The sequence below is a fragment of the Oncorhynchus masou genome, chromosome 13, assembly GCF_036934945.1.
Source record: "Oncorhynchus masou masou isolate Uvic2021 chromosome 13, UVic_Omas_1.1, whole genome shotgun sequence".
NCBI classification, from domain to species: domain Eukaryota; kingdom Metazoa; phylum Chordata; class Actinopteri; order Salmoniformes; family Salmonidae; genus Oncorhynchus; species Oncorhynchus masou.
Window position 1 is genome coordinate 44,885,093 of NC_088224.1, and position 15,030 is coordinate 44,900,122.

General features: G+C 42.0%; 1 protein-coding gene across 4 annotated transcripts in view; it reads left to right on the forward strand.

The window, feature by feature from the left end:
- The window catches only part of LOC135552402 (sodium bicarbonate cotransporter 3-like), a 61,340-nt gene that overhangs the window by 8,066 nt on the left and 38,244 nt on the right, over nt 1-15,030 (forward strand). For all 4 annotated transcript variants that reach the window (XM_064983990.1, XM_064983989.1, XM_064983987.1 and 1 more), the window contains exons 2-3: nt 12,496-12,577; nt 14,411-14,548. In XM_064983990.1, coding sequence (XP_064840062.1) covers nt 12,496-12,577; nt 14,411-14,548 — 220 coding nt within the window. The remainder of the gene's footprint in view (nt 1-12,495; nt 12,578-14,410; nt 14,549-15,030) is intronic.

The window sequence follows — 15,030 nt, forward strand, 5'->3', positions numbered from 1 at the left end:
GATGAGATGACTTTGTTATTGCTAGGGAGGTTGGCTGCCAGCTTCGCCCCCACCCCTTGTTACCCCCTGGCCTTGAATGAACAGGGTTGGGAACGGTTTATCCCAGCCCCCCCCCCCCCCAACCAGCTCCCAGCAGTGGGGTTATTTTGGACCGGAGTAGCCGCAGCAGCAGGTTGCATAATGTGTTTTGAAATTGTGATGAGCGGAATAAACCAGCTCTGATTCTGAACACGTGTGCTTAACTTACCCACACCATGGACTCAACAAATGAAATGCATACCAAACACACGCTGCCTGACACACATACAATAAACAGCTTCACATGCATGCTAACAGATTTCCGCAGGCACTAGGCCTATTTTAAGAGGCTTTGAAGTGGTAATGAACCTGGAATAATCATAATTTCTCAGGTGTAAACATTGGCTTAGCCTTGGACTATTTGATGCCTTGTATCCATCACAATGAACAGTCAACAACAGTAGCAATGCAGTCCACTGAGCCAAGCCCAGCATCATGAGTCCAGGATTCCAAGCCCACTGTCAAACTCCTTTATTTCTTGGCTCACCTCTCACTTTCTTGGCTCACCTCTGAGTGTGCAAAGCTGTCATCAAGGCAAAGGGTGGCTACGTTGAAGAATGTCAGATATATTTTGATTTGTTTAACACTTTATTGGTTACTACATGATTCTATATGTGTTATTTCATAGTTTTGATGTCTTCACTATCATTCTACAATGTAGGAACTAGTAAAAAATAATGAAAAACCATGGAATGAGTAGGTGTGTCCAAACGTTTGACTGGTACTCTATGTAGTAGCTCATGAGATTGGAGGCTCAGTTCAAGAGGGGCTTGTATGGTTCAGTCAAATCAAATTTATTTATATAGCCCTTCGTACATCAGCTGATATCTCAAAGTGCTGTACAGAAACCCAGCCTAAAACCCCAAACAGCAAGCAATAAAGGTGTAGAAGCACGGTGGCAAGGAAAAACTCATTAGAAAGGCCAAAACCTAGGAAGAAACCTAGAGAGGAACCAGGCTATGTGGGGTGGCCAGTCCTCTTCTGGCTGTGCCGGGTGGAGATTGTAACAGAACATGGCCAAGATGTTCAAATGTTCATAAATGACCAGCATGGTTGAATAATAATAAGGCAGAACAGTTGAAACTGGAGCAGCAGCACAGCCAAATGGACTGGGGACAGCAAGGAGTCATCATGTCAGGTAGTCCTGGGGCATGGTCTTGGGCTCAGGTCAGTGAAGAGAGAGCGGTCGGAGCAAATGAGACCCCAATGCCAGAGAGATGTGCTCTGTGCATATCATGTTCCTATCCTCCCACTGTGTGTTTAACATCCTCACCTATTGAATCAGCTCTCTCTACTGCTTAGCAACAGTACTTATCTGTGTTTAGTGGGATATCTCAATGCCTCCTCCAATGGAGGTGCTGTTGCATTTGAAGCCCTCAAATAAACTATCCTTTTCAAAATATGTTTCAAATTTCTGACGGTATTTGACAATACCTGAATATACTTTTTCTTTGAGCTGTTTATGACCCTAGGGTGGCAACACTTAAATGATAAGTTATTTCAATGGGGGTTTCTCCATTCTGATTGTTTAATACTGTTCAATAAAACTTCAACCAAAAGTGTGTCTGATTTGAGATCATTTCCACACTGCCACGTAGGGCTGCACGATATGGGCAAAAAAAATTGCTTTATTTCTTTTAACCATTTATTCCAATTGCAATTTAGATACAAACTGTTGGAGAACTATTGAACTGTTGGAGTCATGGAAATAGAATGAATATTCAAATTCTATAGTTAGAAAATAATATTGGGCCGGGGAGGCGTTTATAGAATTAGGAATTAGAATACTAATGGGATCTCTTTGGAGGTGTTATTGTTACAGGGTAGGAACCAAAGTGTTGGTCAGTGTTTCCCAGAGGAGTGGGACCCTATAATCTTTGGCTACAGTTAATGTTTTCTTTTACTTCATGTAGCTAACATATTGATGCTTCGCCTATTCCTCTCTGATTTAGAAGATACTGTTGCACATTCAGGCCCACACCAGCACTGGTATCAGGCTGTATAAGCTAGCTATGTTTGCTCTGAATTAGTACAATTATTAGCTAGCTAGCTAGCTAGCGAATAGCATAAGTGGCTAACACAATTTTTAAGCTAACACAAGTTGCTAAGAAAATACAAAATAGCTGTTTGCAGACAGTAAGATACACAAACAATTAGTGTAATTATAGAACGCTTGTGGATTTATATTAAGAATGCCAAAAGCAGGATCATTGTCATCAATATATTGTTACATCTGCTGCATTGACCATGCAGACCAAAGAGTGAACCAAAGAAAATACAGTAACTCACTGTGAACTATCGGTAAATGATCTCGTGGTCGAGCAACAACAAGTGCTCTCCTTGAGTGACAGGAGGCAGGGATTGGTGAGAGAGAAGGAGAGGGATGACCCAAGTAGTGGAGTAAACTATAAAAAACGGATTGGCGTATCACATTTAACAAACCAAATATCGAAATATATCAAATCAAATGTTATTGGTCACATACACGTGATTAGCATATGTTACTGCAGGTGTAGCGAAATGCTACCTTTTAGCTCCGACAGTGCAGTAATATCTAACAAGTAATATCTAACAAATTCCACAACATATACCCAATACACACAAATCTAAGTAGGAATCTAAGTAGGAATGAATTAAGACTATATACATACATGGACGAGCGATGTCAGTAGAATAGTATAGAATACACTATATACATATGAGATGAGTAATGCAAGATATGTAAACATTATTAAGTGACTAAGATACCGTAGAATAGTATAGAATACAGTACATACATATGAGATGAGTAATGCCAGATATGTAAACATTATTACAGTGACTAGTGTTCCTTTCCTTAAAGTGGCCAGTGATTTCTAGTCTATGCGTGTAGGCAGCAGCCTCTAATGTGCAAGTGATGGCTGTTTAATAGTCTGATCGCCTTGAGATAAAAGCTGTTTTTCAGTCTCCCGATCCCAGCTTTGATGCACCTGTACTGACCTCGCCTTCTGGATGAAAGTGGGGTGAACAGGCAGTGGCTCGGGTGGTTGATGTTCTTGATGATCTTTTTTGGCCTTCCTGTGACATCAGGTGCTGTAGGTGTCCTGGAGGGCAGGTAGTTTGCCCTGAACGATAGCTAAGAGGTTGGTGAGAGTGGAAAGGCAGTTTACCAGTTAACTTACAACAGCACGTCCCCTAACGATAGCTAAGAGGTAGGTGAGAAGGGAGAGGAAGTTTACCAGTTAACTTTCAACAGCCTGTCCCCTGAACGATAGCTAAGAGGTAGGTGAGAAGGGAAAGTTGAAATGCAATTTACCAGTTAACTTACAACAGCCCGTCCCCAGAACGATAGCTAAGAGATAGGTGAGAAGGGAGAGGCAGTTTACCAGTTAACTTAAAACAGCCCGTCCCCTGCATGATAGCTAAGAGGTTGGTGAGAAGGGAGAGTGGAAAGGCAGTTTACCAGTTAACTTACAACAGCACGCCCCCTGAACGATAGCTAAGAGGTAGGTGAGAAGGGAGAGGCAGATTACCAGTTAACTTACAACAGCCCGTCCCCTGAACGATAGCTAAGAGGTAGGTGAGAAGAGAGAGGGGAAAGGCAGTTTACCAGTTGACTTACAACAGCCCGTCCCCTGAACGATAGCTAAAAGGTAGGTGAGAAGGGAGAGGCAGTTTACCATTTGACTTACAATAGCCCGTCCCCTGAGCGATAGCTAAGAGGTAGGTGAGACGGTGATGAAGCATACTTCTTGAGCTGTAACCGTAAAACAACTGGTATTTCGAAAGTTTGAGGTGAGGAAGAAAGTGTGGTGGAACAAATATTGTTAACATTATTAAGTAACGTTATCTTGCTAGCTGGATCGATTTCTCTGTTAGATAGCCAGAGAAATGTTTAGCAACGTTTGCCAACTTAACTGATAAAATATTTGAATTCATGATGTGAAAATTTGCTGGCAGCTAACATTAGGTACTTAAGTTTACAATATCAGATGAGCTAACGTTAGTAACCAAACCAATTCGCTATAGTATTAACTGGTATACGACTCCTTACCGTTCCTCAAGTTATAACGTGTTAGTTGCTTACTGGACCCTGGCAATCTGTGTGACACATTAACTAGCTAACGAACTAACTGCTATCTGCGAACTAATGTTTTCTCTTTACAGTATGTGATTAATTTTCAGAATAAGAGAATTAGGTGAAAATGAGACGTTGCTTGTTAAACAAGTGTAGCTGGAGCTGGGCCTGGCTTAAGCTGGATGGAAGCCACTATAAAGGTGAAAGAAACAACACACACTTTCCCTCTTTCTCACGTTTTCAATACAGTGGATAAAAAGGGTTATGCCAGGTGTACTCTGCCTGAAAGAGATCAGTTATGCCAACAAAGGGTATCATGCTCTACTGGCACATTGTAGAACCGTTGTCCATGGGCACATGTACAGTGTAATAATGTGTAGCCCAAAGATACTGCTTTTGTTGTGTTGAACGTGGCAGTAACACATGTGTGTGTGGGGTGGGGGGTGTATTTAATTTTCTACTCAGTGAACTATTTTTGCATACATGTAGCCTTGTGCACTTGATCGATGTCTACTATAGTGGCCACTATAATACGGTAAAAATAGAATGCCTGTTAGTTTCAATCTATTTCTACTTTAAGATGTTTTTTCCCCCAGGTGCAATATTTAGATGTGTGGTCAAAGGCATTCTATTATAATATTATAAAGGCTGTCATGGCTAACTGCAATATTAGTGTATTGTTTTTTCTCAAGACTTGAGTGTCATTCGCAGTAAAGTCTAGGCAACAAATAACATTGGATTGCTTTCTTTACATTTTTTTTGCTACGAGCTAGGTTCACATGAACCACTTTTTATTTTACACAGCGACTGATTATGTAGATCAGATTCTTTGTTTAATTAGTTAAAACCTGAATTTCCCACCAGGAATTGTGTCACCTTTTTGGGCCCTCACCAGTTTGTCTCATTATCGTTGGCAATCAAGCCTACTACTGTTGTGTCGTCTGCAAACTTGATGATTGAGCTGGAGGCGTGCTTGGTCACGCAGTCATGGGTGAACAGGGAGTACAGGAGAGGGCTGAGCACACACCATTGTGGGGCCCCAGTGTTGAGGATCAGCGGAGTGGAGGTGATGTTTCCTATCTTCACCACCTGAGGGTGGCCTGTCAGGAAGTCCAGGACCCAGTTGCACAGGGCGAGGTTCAGACCCATGGCCTCCAGCTTAATGATGAGCTTGGAGGGTACTATGGTGTTGAATGCTGAGCTGTAGTCAATAAACAGCCTTCTTATAGATGGCGATTGCATCGTCTGTGGATCTATTGGGGCGGTAAGTGAATTGAAGTGGGTCTAGGGTGGCAGGTAAGGTAGAGGTGATATGATCCTATAAGGTAAAGTAAAAACCCAAACCAATCCTTGCATCAATACCGGTATTAGGGTAAAATACGGTATATCTGGACAGCACTCCTGGTTTTACAGAAATAGAAGCCAAAACACTAGAGAATTGCACTAGCAGTCTCTCTCCATGCTGCTTAACTCACAAGACCTAGCCCGCCCCCTGTCACTCAAGGAGCACATTTTTTGTTCCTTGACCACGAGACACTTTCGTTCAGTCTGCATGGTCAATGCAGCACATGCAACAATGTTGATAACAACAATGCTGTTTCCACTTTACATCTTAATATAAATCCACAAGCATTCTATAATAACACTTAGTTTGTTTCCTACATCATCAAATCAAATCAACATTAGCAAACAGCTAGTTGTTAATAAATCGTATTAGCAACTAATGCTAATCGCTACTTAGCTGGCTAAGTGTACTAAGTCAGCTATGTAGGTCCCCTAGAAAATACTGACCAACAGTTTGGTTCCTACCCTGTAACAATAACCCTGGCATTATAATAATAATAAAATTATAATAATCATTCTATTTCCATGATTCCAACAGTTTACCCAAGTGTTTTGATCTAAATCAAATCGCAATTGCGTCATAAAAAGAATGCCTAGTTTTTCTGCCAATATCGTGCACCCATACATTGAACTGTGGAAATGATCTCAAATGAGTGCAGAAAATCACTTACAATGTATATGTTGCCACCCTAGGGTCATGCCCCTACTCATAAGTCAATTTATTATTCCAAAACATAAAATAACATAAAATACCATCAGAAATTAGATAAATACTGTGATATGATATTTTGGCCATATCGTCCAGCCCTATAGGAGGCACAGGCAGGTCAAAAATAGTCTCCTCTCCCAGTCACAATATCTCATGTGGGGCTGAAATAGACACTGTGGTGGGTGCTGGAGAGTTGAGAGACCTTTCTGTCATCGTCAGGGGGCCATAGGAAACAGTGGGAAATATACTTCCGGCGCCGACAGAGATGGCCGCCTCGCTTCGCGTTCCTAGGAAACTATGCAGTTTTTTGTTTTTTTACGTGTTATTTCTTACATTAGTACCCCAGGTCACCTTAGGTTTCATTACATACAGTCGAGAAGAACTACTGAATATAAGAGCAGCGTCAACTCACCATCAGTACGACCAAGAATATGACTTTCGCGAAGCGGATCCTGTGTTCTGCCTTTCACCCAGGACAACGGAATGGATCCCAGCCGGCGACCCAAAAAAAACGACTTCGTAAAGAGGGAAACGAGGCTCTCTCTTTCACTGCAGCCGAGGTGAGTAAAACATTTAAACGTGTTAACCCTCGCAAGGCTGCAGGCCTAGACGGCATCCCCAGCCGCGCCCTCAGGGCATGCGCATACCAGCTGGCTGGTGTGTATACAGGCATATTCAATCAATTCCTATCCCAGTCTGCTGTTCCCACATGCTTCAAGAGGGCCACCATTGTTCCTGTTCCCAAGAAAGCTACGGTAACTGAGCTAAACGACTACCGCCCCGTAGCACTCACTTCCATCATCATGAAGTGCTTTGAGAGACTAGTCAAGGACCATATCACCTCCACCCTACCTGACACCCTAGACCCACTCCAATTTGCTTTCCGCCCAAATAGGTCCACAGACGATGCAATCTCAACCACACTGCACACTGCCCTAACCCATCTGGACAAGAGGAATACCTATGTGAGAATGCTGTTCATCGACTACAGCTTGGCATTTAACACCATAGTACCCTCCAAGCTCGTCATCAAGCTCGAGACCCTGGGTCTCGACCCCGCCCTATGCAACTGGGTACTGAACTTCCTGATGGGCCGCCCCCAGGTGGTGAGGGTATGCAACAACATCTCCACCCCGCTGATCCTCAACACTTGGGCCCCACAAGGGTGCGTTCTGAGCCCTCTCCTGTACTCCCAGTTCACCCACGACTGCGTGGCCATGCACGCCTCCAACTCAATCATCAAGTTTGCGGACGACAGAACAGTGGTAGGCTTGATTACCAACAACGACGAGACGGCCTACAGGGAGGAGGTGAGGGCCCTCGGAGTGTGGTGTCAGGACAATAACCTCACACTCAACGTCAACAAAACTAAGGAGATGATTGTGGACTTTAGGAAACAGCAGAGGGAACACCCCCCTATCCACATCGATGGAACAGTAGTGGAGAGGGTAGTAAGTTTTAAGTTCCTCGGCATACATATCACAGACAAACTGAATTGGTCCACCCACACAGACAGCATCGTGAAGGAGGCGCAGCAGCGCCTCTTCAACCTCAGGAGGCTGAAGAAATTCGGCTTGTCACCAAAAGCACTCACAAACTTCTGCAGATGCACAATCGAGAGCATCCTGGCGGGCTGTATCACCGCCTGGTACGGCAACTGCTCCGCCCACAACCGTAAGGCTCTGCAGAGGGTAGTGGGGTCTGCACAATGCATCACCGGGGGCAAACTACCTGCCCTCCAGGACACCTACACCACCCGATGTTACAGGAAGGCCATAAAGATCATCAAGGACAACAACCACCCGAGCCACTGCCTGTTCACCCCGCTATCATCCAGAAGGCGAGGTCAGTACAGGTGCATCAAAGCTGGGACCGAGAGACTGAAAAACAGCTTCTATCTCAAGGACATCAGGCTGTTAAACAGCCACCACTAACATTGAGTGGCTGCTGCCAACACACTGACTCAACTCCAGCCACTTTAATAATGGGAATTGATGTAAAATATATCACTAGCCACTTTAAACAATGCTACCTAATATAATGTTTACATACCCTTCATTATTCATCTCATATGTATACGTATATACTGTACTCTATGTCATCTACTGCATCTTTATGTAATACATGTATCACTAGCCACTTTAACTATGCCACTTTGTTTACATACTCATCTCATATGTATATACTGTACTCGATACCATCTACTGTATCTTGCCTATGCTGCTCTGTACCATCACTCATTCATATATCTTTATGTACATATTCTTTATCCCCTTACACTTGTGTGTATAAGACAGTAGTTTTGGAATTGTTAGTTAGATTACTTGTTGGTTATTACTGCATTGTCGGAACTAGAAGCACAAGCATTTCGCTACACTCGCATTAACATATGCTAACCATGTGTATGTGACAAATAAAATTTGATTTGAAATATTGTGAGGAAGCAGAGTGATGATCTCTTATTACGTTTGGTTGGATTCTGGTCACATATGAAGTGTAATTAGTAGACTAGGCCTATTGTGTGTTTCTGCCCTGTCTATCACTAATAAAAAACACATTGTTTTTTCCTCTTCCTGTCTGACTGCCCTGCCTGCCAGCCAGCCAGAATCTCCCCATGTTTCACTGCATTGCCTGCCAGCCAGAATCTCCCATGTTTCACTGCATTGCCTGTCAGCCAGAATCTCCCATGTTTCACTGCATTGCCTGTCAGCCAGAATCTCCCATGTTTCACTGCATTGCCTGCCAGGCAGAACCTCCCCTGTTCCACTGCACTGCCAGCAAGCTAGGCCATACAGAGTGCAGCTTGCATTATTGAAGCCCCAAAATTATTGGAGTAACTCCCACAGTTCAAAGTCAGATGCTGAGCACTGCTGATTGTGCTGGTTAAAAGGTAGACTCAGCAATGCATGAAGTAAACGGAAATATCTTGTCGAATTCAGCAACAACCAAGACCGCTGAAGCATGAGGCCAACTCTACTGTTTTGGTTCTGTAGCTATCACGTTGTTGCTGCGTGAAGCGCACCCTTGCACATGCGCAGATACTCTGTGTGCCTGTGTGAGAGCAGTGTTGCATTGCGCTCATCTGAATATCTGCGCTGCTGCTCATACCAACATCGCTGAGTCTGTTTAATATTATATTATTTTAAAGCCCATCTAGGTACTGATGCGTGCAGCACCCACAGTTCAAAGTCAGTTGCTGAGCATTGCTGATAGTGCCGGTTAATATTATATTATTTCAAAGTCCATCTAAGGACTGATGCTGCAAATTTGGGCAAGCTTTAAAGGACCGTTTAAAAAAAGATGTTTTACCAAATCTCTATTTTTGATGAAAGCACGCATTTGCTTGTGCACTAAAACATATTGCTCAAATCCAACAAAACAGAATATAAAATACTGAAATTACACTATATTATATTATAGTTTTGCAGTTTTTAAAAGGACGTTATTTAGTGTTTTTGGAGCTTTGTCCATGTTTTCTGCACGCCCACATTCTGCCGAATGAGCCTGAAGAGGTCTATCGCTGGTCGGGTAAGTTTCTCAGAACCAAGTGAAATCACTTAAAAAGTGTCTGTACATTTTATAGCATGCCATCCTTTAAGCATGATGGTGCAATGCCCTGAATGTTGATAGGCCTAATTCAAAGTGTCAATGTTTGAAACTATAAACTTTTTTATTAAATTACCCCATTTCTGGGATGCCATTATGCATCACAGCATCAGTACATTTATGATAAAAGAATACATCTACTTACTTACTGTAGCCAAACTGATTTATGTTACCTTATGCTAATACTGTTCCAGTACAGGTCCGTGAGGAAAAATTAAAGCAGATATGTGACACACCACCTGGATTCGGTCCTACTGTATGTACTGTAGCAAAATTTGAAGCTCAGAGCTAGAAAAAAAATCTCATACACTGCAGTTGTATGGTAGTGTACTAAACAACCAAAGGTTTCAAGACTAAAGACTGGGTTATACAACTTCTATCGACATGTCTGTATACAGTTGTCGCAGTGACATTATGAACATTCTATTGTCGTCTGACATCAAACTTGTTATTGTCGTTATGAAAAAGTATAAACACAAAAGCAGTCTGGTGGTCCAAAATAGCATAACTGGTGTATTTTAACACCAATAAATAAATAAACCAGGCAACTGAAAGCAACTTTCTAAACAATGTTTTGGTTAGTTTTTAGCTTGTTAGCTAGCTAGCTAACATTAAGTTAGCTGGCTAGCCAGTTCAAATAATGACCACATCATATAGCTGACAAAGTATTCATTATTACAGGAAAATAAATCTCACTCACAAGATACTTCTTTACAAGTTAATTGCAGAAAATAGCTTGGTTGTGAGTGTGATTAAATAAAAGCAGGGCATTCTACCAGATAATTTTAGAATTTGGACACTGTATCGTTGGCCTAACGTTATATCCTAATTTGACTTTGGTGCATGTTTTGACTTTCTTGTGTCATGTTGTCCTTCACATTACCGCCTCTGTTAAACACACAATATCAAATAAAATCTATGTTTATTTGTCACATGCACAGGATAGAGAAGGTGTAAACGGTACAGTGAGATGGTTACTTGCATAGTGGGGTCTTTTGTTTAAACATGTAGTTATCTTAACTAGCTAAACAATGAACCATAATCCCAACTCATAACGTTACTATCCTGCATGAATCTACAGGTAGCTAAAGCTAACCAAACTAGGTTCAATGTTAGCTAGCTAGCTAACATTAGGCTATAACACGCAATATAAATGGCTCTGAGATATGAATAATATTACTACACAGATCATACATGTAACATTAGCTAGCAAGCCAGCCAGCTAACGTTAGCTAGCTAACAGTACGCTTTAACTTGCAATGAAAACAACTTTCTGACAAAATGTGAAATGTATAATATCTAAAAATGTAGCTAGCTAGACTCTCTTCCACATATACATGGATGAACGCTTCTCCCACTCTGTCACGGATGCCATGGTTGCCCTTAGTTTGAAGATGTAATCCGGAGTCAGGTGTTTTATACAACAGCTTTTTGTGTGTTCTCTTTTCGACTCCCTCCACATACTTGCAATCAAACACCTGCATTTTATCCTTCTCCTTTGCTATCAAACTCTGCTTCCACCGAACATTTCACTGATTTCAAAACTCTGCCCTCCAGAAAGTGGAGAGCATTAGCAACACATTTGCAGTTCTTTGTGATATCTTTCAAAAATATGCGTTAGAAAGGATTACCTACACATACTGAGCAACTCATGTTCTAGACGGAAACATGCTACATGGCAGACCAATCCAAACTCATCTCTCGGCATGTCCAGCCCATCCATTATCTCAGCCAATCGTGGCTAGTGGGAAGGTTCCTTTGTTTTTCCATGGCTAAACCAACTAGGCTCATAATTTAACAATTTTATTTGTATTTACAGATGGCATACAAGTTTGTTATTAAGCCACACGAAAGTTCATATGTTCCAGAAGGCATTTCTGCCAAAAAACGCATTCTGTAAGAAAAAAAAAGGATTACGTTCAAATGCCTCTTCTGTGAACAAGTCACATATAGGCCTAACCCCATAGTGTAGGGATATTCAAATCTTACCCTATAAGTTCCGGAGCTTGCTGGTTTTCTGTTCTACCTGACAATTAATTAATGATACCCACCTGTTGTCACAGGTCTAAATCAGTCCCTGAATAGAGGGGATTTTATTTTTTAAGCAGTAGAACTGGCTTCGAGGTCCAGATTTGGATTTGAGGGCCCTCGTGTACCTCACAACAAAGATCTCCTGGAACATGCCTGTGATAAAGTACCATTACCTTTCCTTCAGAGGATGGAAAAATAGGAATCTCTAGCCTCGTATGACCATCCTGATCTCACGAGCGTACGTTATTCTGTTTTGCTGCACGGATTCTGTTAAGTGAAGCAAAACAAGAGTGCAGTGGTCAGGATGGTGGATCAGGCTAACATTTCCTAGCCCAGGTGCAGGAATACTGTCAAATAGGTCTAATTCCGAAGACAATACATAATAATAGACTGTTATTCCTGAATCCTGAAATCAAATCAAGCACAAATGCTGTGGGTCAAAGCAGCTTGTTCTCTGCAAAGGCACACCAAAAGCTGTTGTTCCTGTTGTTCTTTGAATATCAGACAAACATCCATCTTGTTGGTAATTTCGGTAGTACCTATACTAATGGCTGAAGGTGCTGTGATACCAGTCTGGTGGTCGTTTTTATAAGCCTCTGGCTCAGTCGCGGTTTCAACTGTCAGTTTATTGGTCCATTAAAGGCCTAAAATCTCTTTCCATCTCTCTCAGGGTCTGGACGAGGAGGCCATCATTGACCTCGGGAAGACCAGCTCCACCACCAACACCAACTATGAGACGGAAGACCTGGAGAGTAAGTCTAGTCTAGACTTCTTCCCTGGTCCATCCAGCCCTACCAACCTACTGTACCTATGTGTATGTCTATGCCTGTGTGTTAATTCCTGTGTGAATTGTGTTGGAGAAATGGTGTGCTAGTTGAATTGGCTCAATTCAGTCAATTGCATTGAATTGAAATTGAACTCAACCCTGGTTCCAGTCAGCCTCTGTGAATGTACCAGTTTGTGTACCTGCCTTTATTACTGTTGTGTCAAGATGCCCGTTTTTCTGTCTCTGTGTGGATGATTCCTGTCCACATTATAGGCCTAGATACGTGCTGTGAATAGAAAGAACAGGTGTTGCTGGTTTTGTTTCTCAGGGGGCCTTGGCAGATTAAAGCCGTCCCCAGCCTGGCTCTCCTCACCTGGGTGTGGGGTATGTTCATTAGCCAGACAAACATGAGACCACTGACATATGGCAAATGTAATTGAGCTTAACTGTTGTGTACGCCTTTATTCAAGTCCAGCTGGAGTTGCTGGTTGGAATATCCGGCTATATAAAAAATAAAATAATAATCACAATTTTCCCAAATTAGCGTCAAGCTTTGGTTTCAACTTCAAAAGGACTTCCAATGGTATGATATGCTATCCCGGTGGGCAAAACTGGATGAAATGATGTCATTACAACCAGATACTGGGCATGAAATAATTTCAAACAGTTTTGCCGGCTGGGATAGTATCAGCTGTGATATTGTAGTCGTATCACATGAAAGTACTGTGCATATGACATTGTGGTGTCTGACACAGTGGAGTCTCCTTATAACCCAAACATTCTCTGCCTATCTGACTATGATTAGCCGCAAATCTGGCCTCTGATTATCTGGCCCGTCTAGGTAACAAAGCTAGCATTTTCTCTCTGAGCTGTACATTCCAGGGGATTTCAAACACGACCTGTGATTATCTCTAATGGGTACTGAGAACGCCTACCAATCACCCGGCTAGTTCCCCAAGCAGAAATAGGCTGAATGTTTCATTGGAGCTTGCAGTGAAGTACATGATATGGTTGACTAAGAGAGTACTAAATGGTCAGTAGACTGTCTATGGTCATACAAAACAGTATGATGAGTAACTTTTTATTAGACGTCAATGTGTATGTCATGAAATTAATGACTACTTTCAATTTATGTAGGAAAATCAAAATAAACAAAAACTGAGATGCAAGGTTTTTCCAGGAAGCAGACGATATTTGAGGGATAATTATTTTAGAAACAGAGCTGGCAGCGAGCCAGTTGTTATTGAAAACAATCCTCTGTGGTCCTTCTCCTGGGAACAAGGCAGAGACAGGAGAGTGTTTTAAAGGAAGTGTCATTGTGGCTCACGTCTGGAGAATGCAGCTAGCAAATAACATTACCACATGTACTGTACATGTTCTCTCTCTCTCTAGTTTGTCATCCTCTCTCTCTCTATCCATTATCCCGCTCCTTTCCCCTGTTTTGTTTCTGGTATTTTTGTCTCTTCATTCCTCTCAAACACTATATCCCTCTCTCTATCGCCTTTCTCCTTTTCTTTGTATATCCATCTGTTAGGCTCATGTCTTTCTCTTTATCTTTTCCTTTTCCCCTTCTTATGTATTGTTTTCATCAGCTATCCCAGAGTATCTCTCAAATCAAAGTAGAATGACTCATCCTCCCAAAGCATCTATTGGCACAGAAAACTAGGACATTTGCATTTCATAGCAAGAATCCAACAAACAGTGAAAATAAACAAATATGAAAAAAGTGATGGTATTTTTTCCTGTCTAAGTAGGTTATTCACAGGAAATGGAGCCTGGTAATCTGTAAATCTCTCTGGTTTGGTGTGATGTGTCTCAGGCCACAGGGCGGTCTATGTCGGGGTCCATGTGCCGCTGGGCCGGGAGAGCAAACGCAGGCACCACGGCAGAGGCCACAAACACCACCGCAAGAGGAGGGAGCGGGAGGAGGACCGTGAGGAGGAGGACCCCACTTATGGTAACTAACTTCTACCTTAAAGTCCAGTTAAAAGCATCAGCTGACTGTTAGAAATGTTAGTAGAGGTGCTGACTAAAGGAATAGTAAACGTCAGACACTTTATAGGCTGACTGAAATTGCCGACAACAATTTAATAGGTTAACAATTTTCATCCATTAAATTGTTGGGAGCATACATAGAATGTGCGACTTTCTTTGTTTTTACGCAACAAACTTCTACCTTCCTTGATGCTCTTTATGCATCTCCTCATGCTATTGAATAAATGTGTGGTGGAAGATATGGCTAAATAGACTTAAATCTAAGTTGTTACCCTACATATATGTAGGCTATCATGGGGTAATTTGGATAAAGAGTCAGGGCTTTTAGTGTCGCGCTAATGTACCGGTAGACATAATCATAATGTATTGGAATCGTGTCAATGCAAAAACTCCCACAACAAATTCAGCTGTTGCCCTTAAACATTTTCCCCAAAATGATTTGTA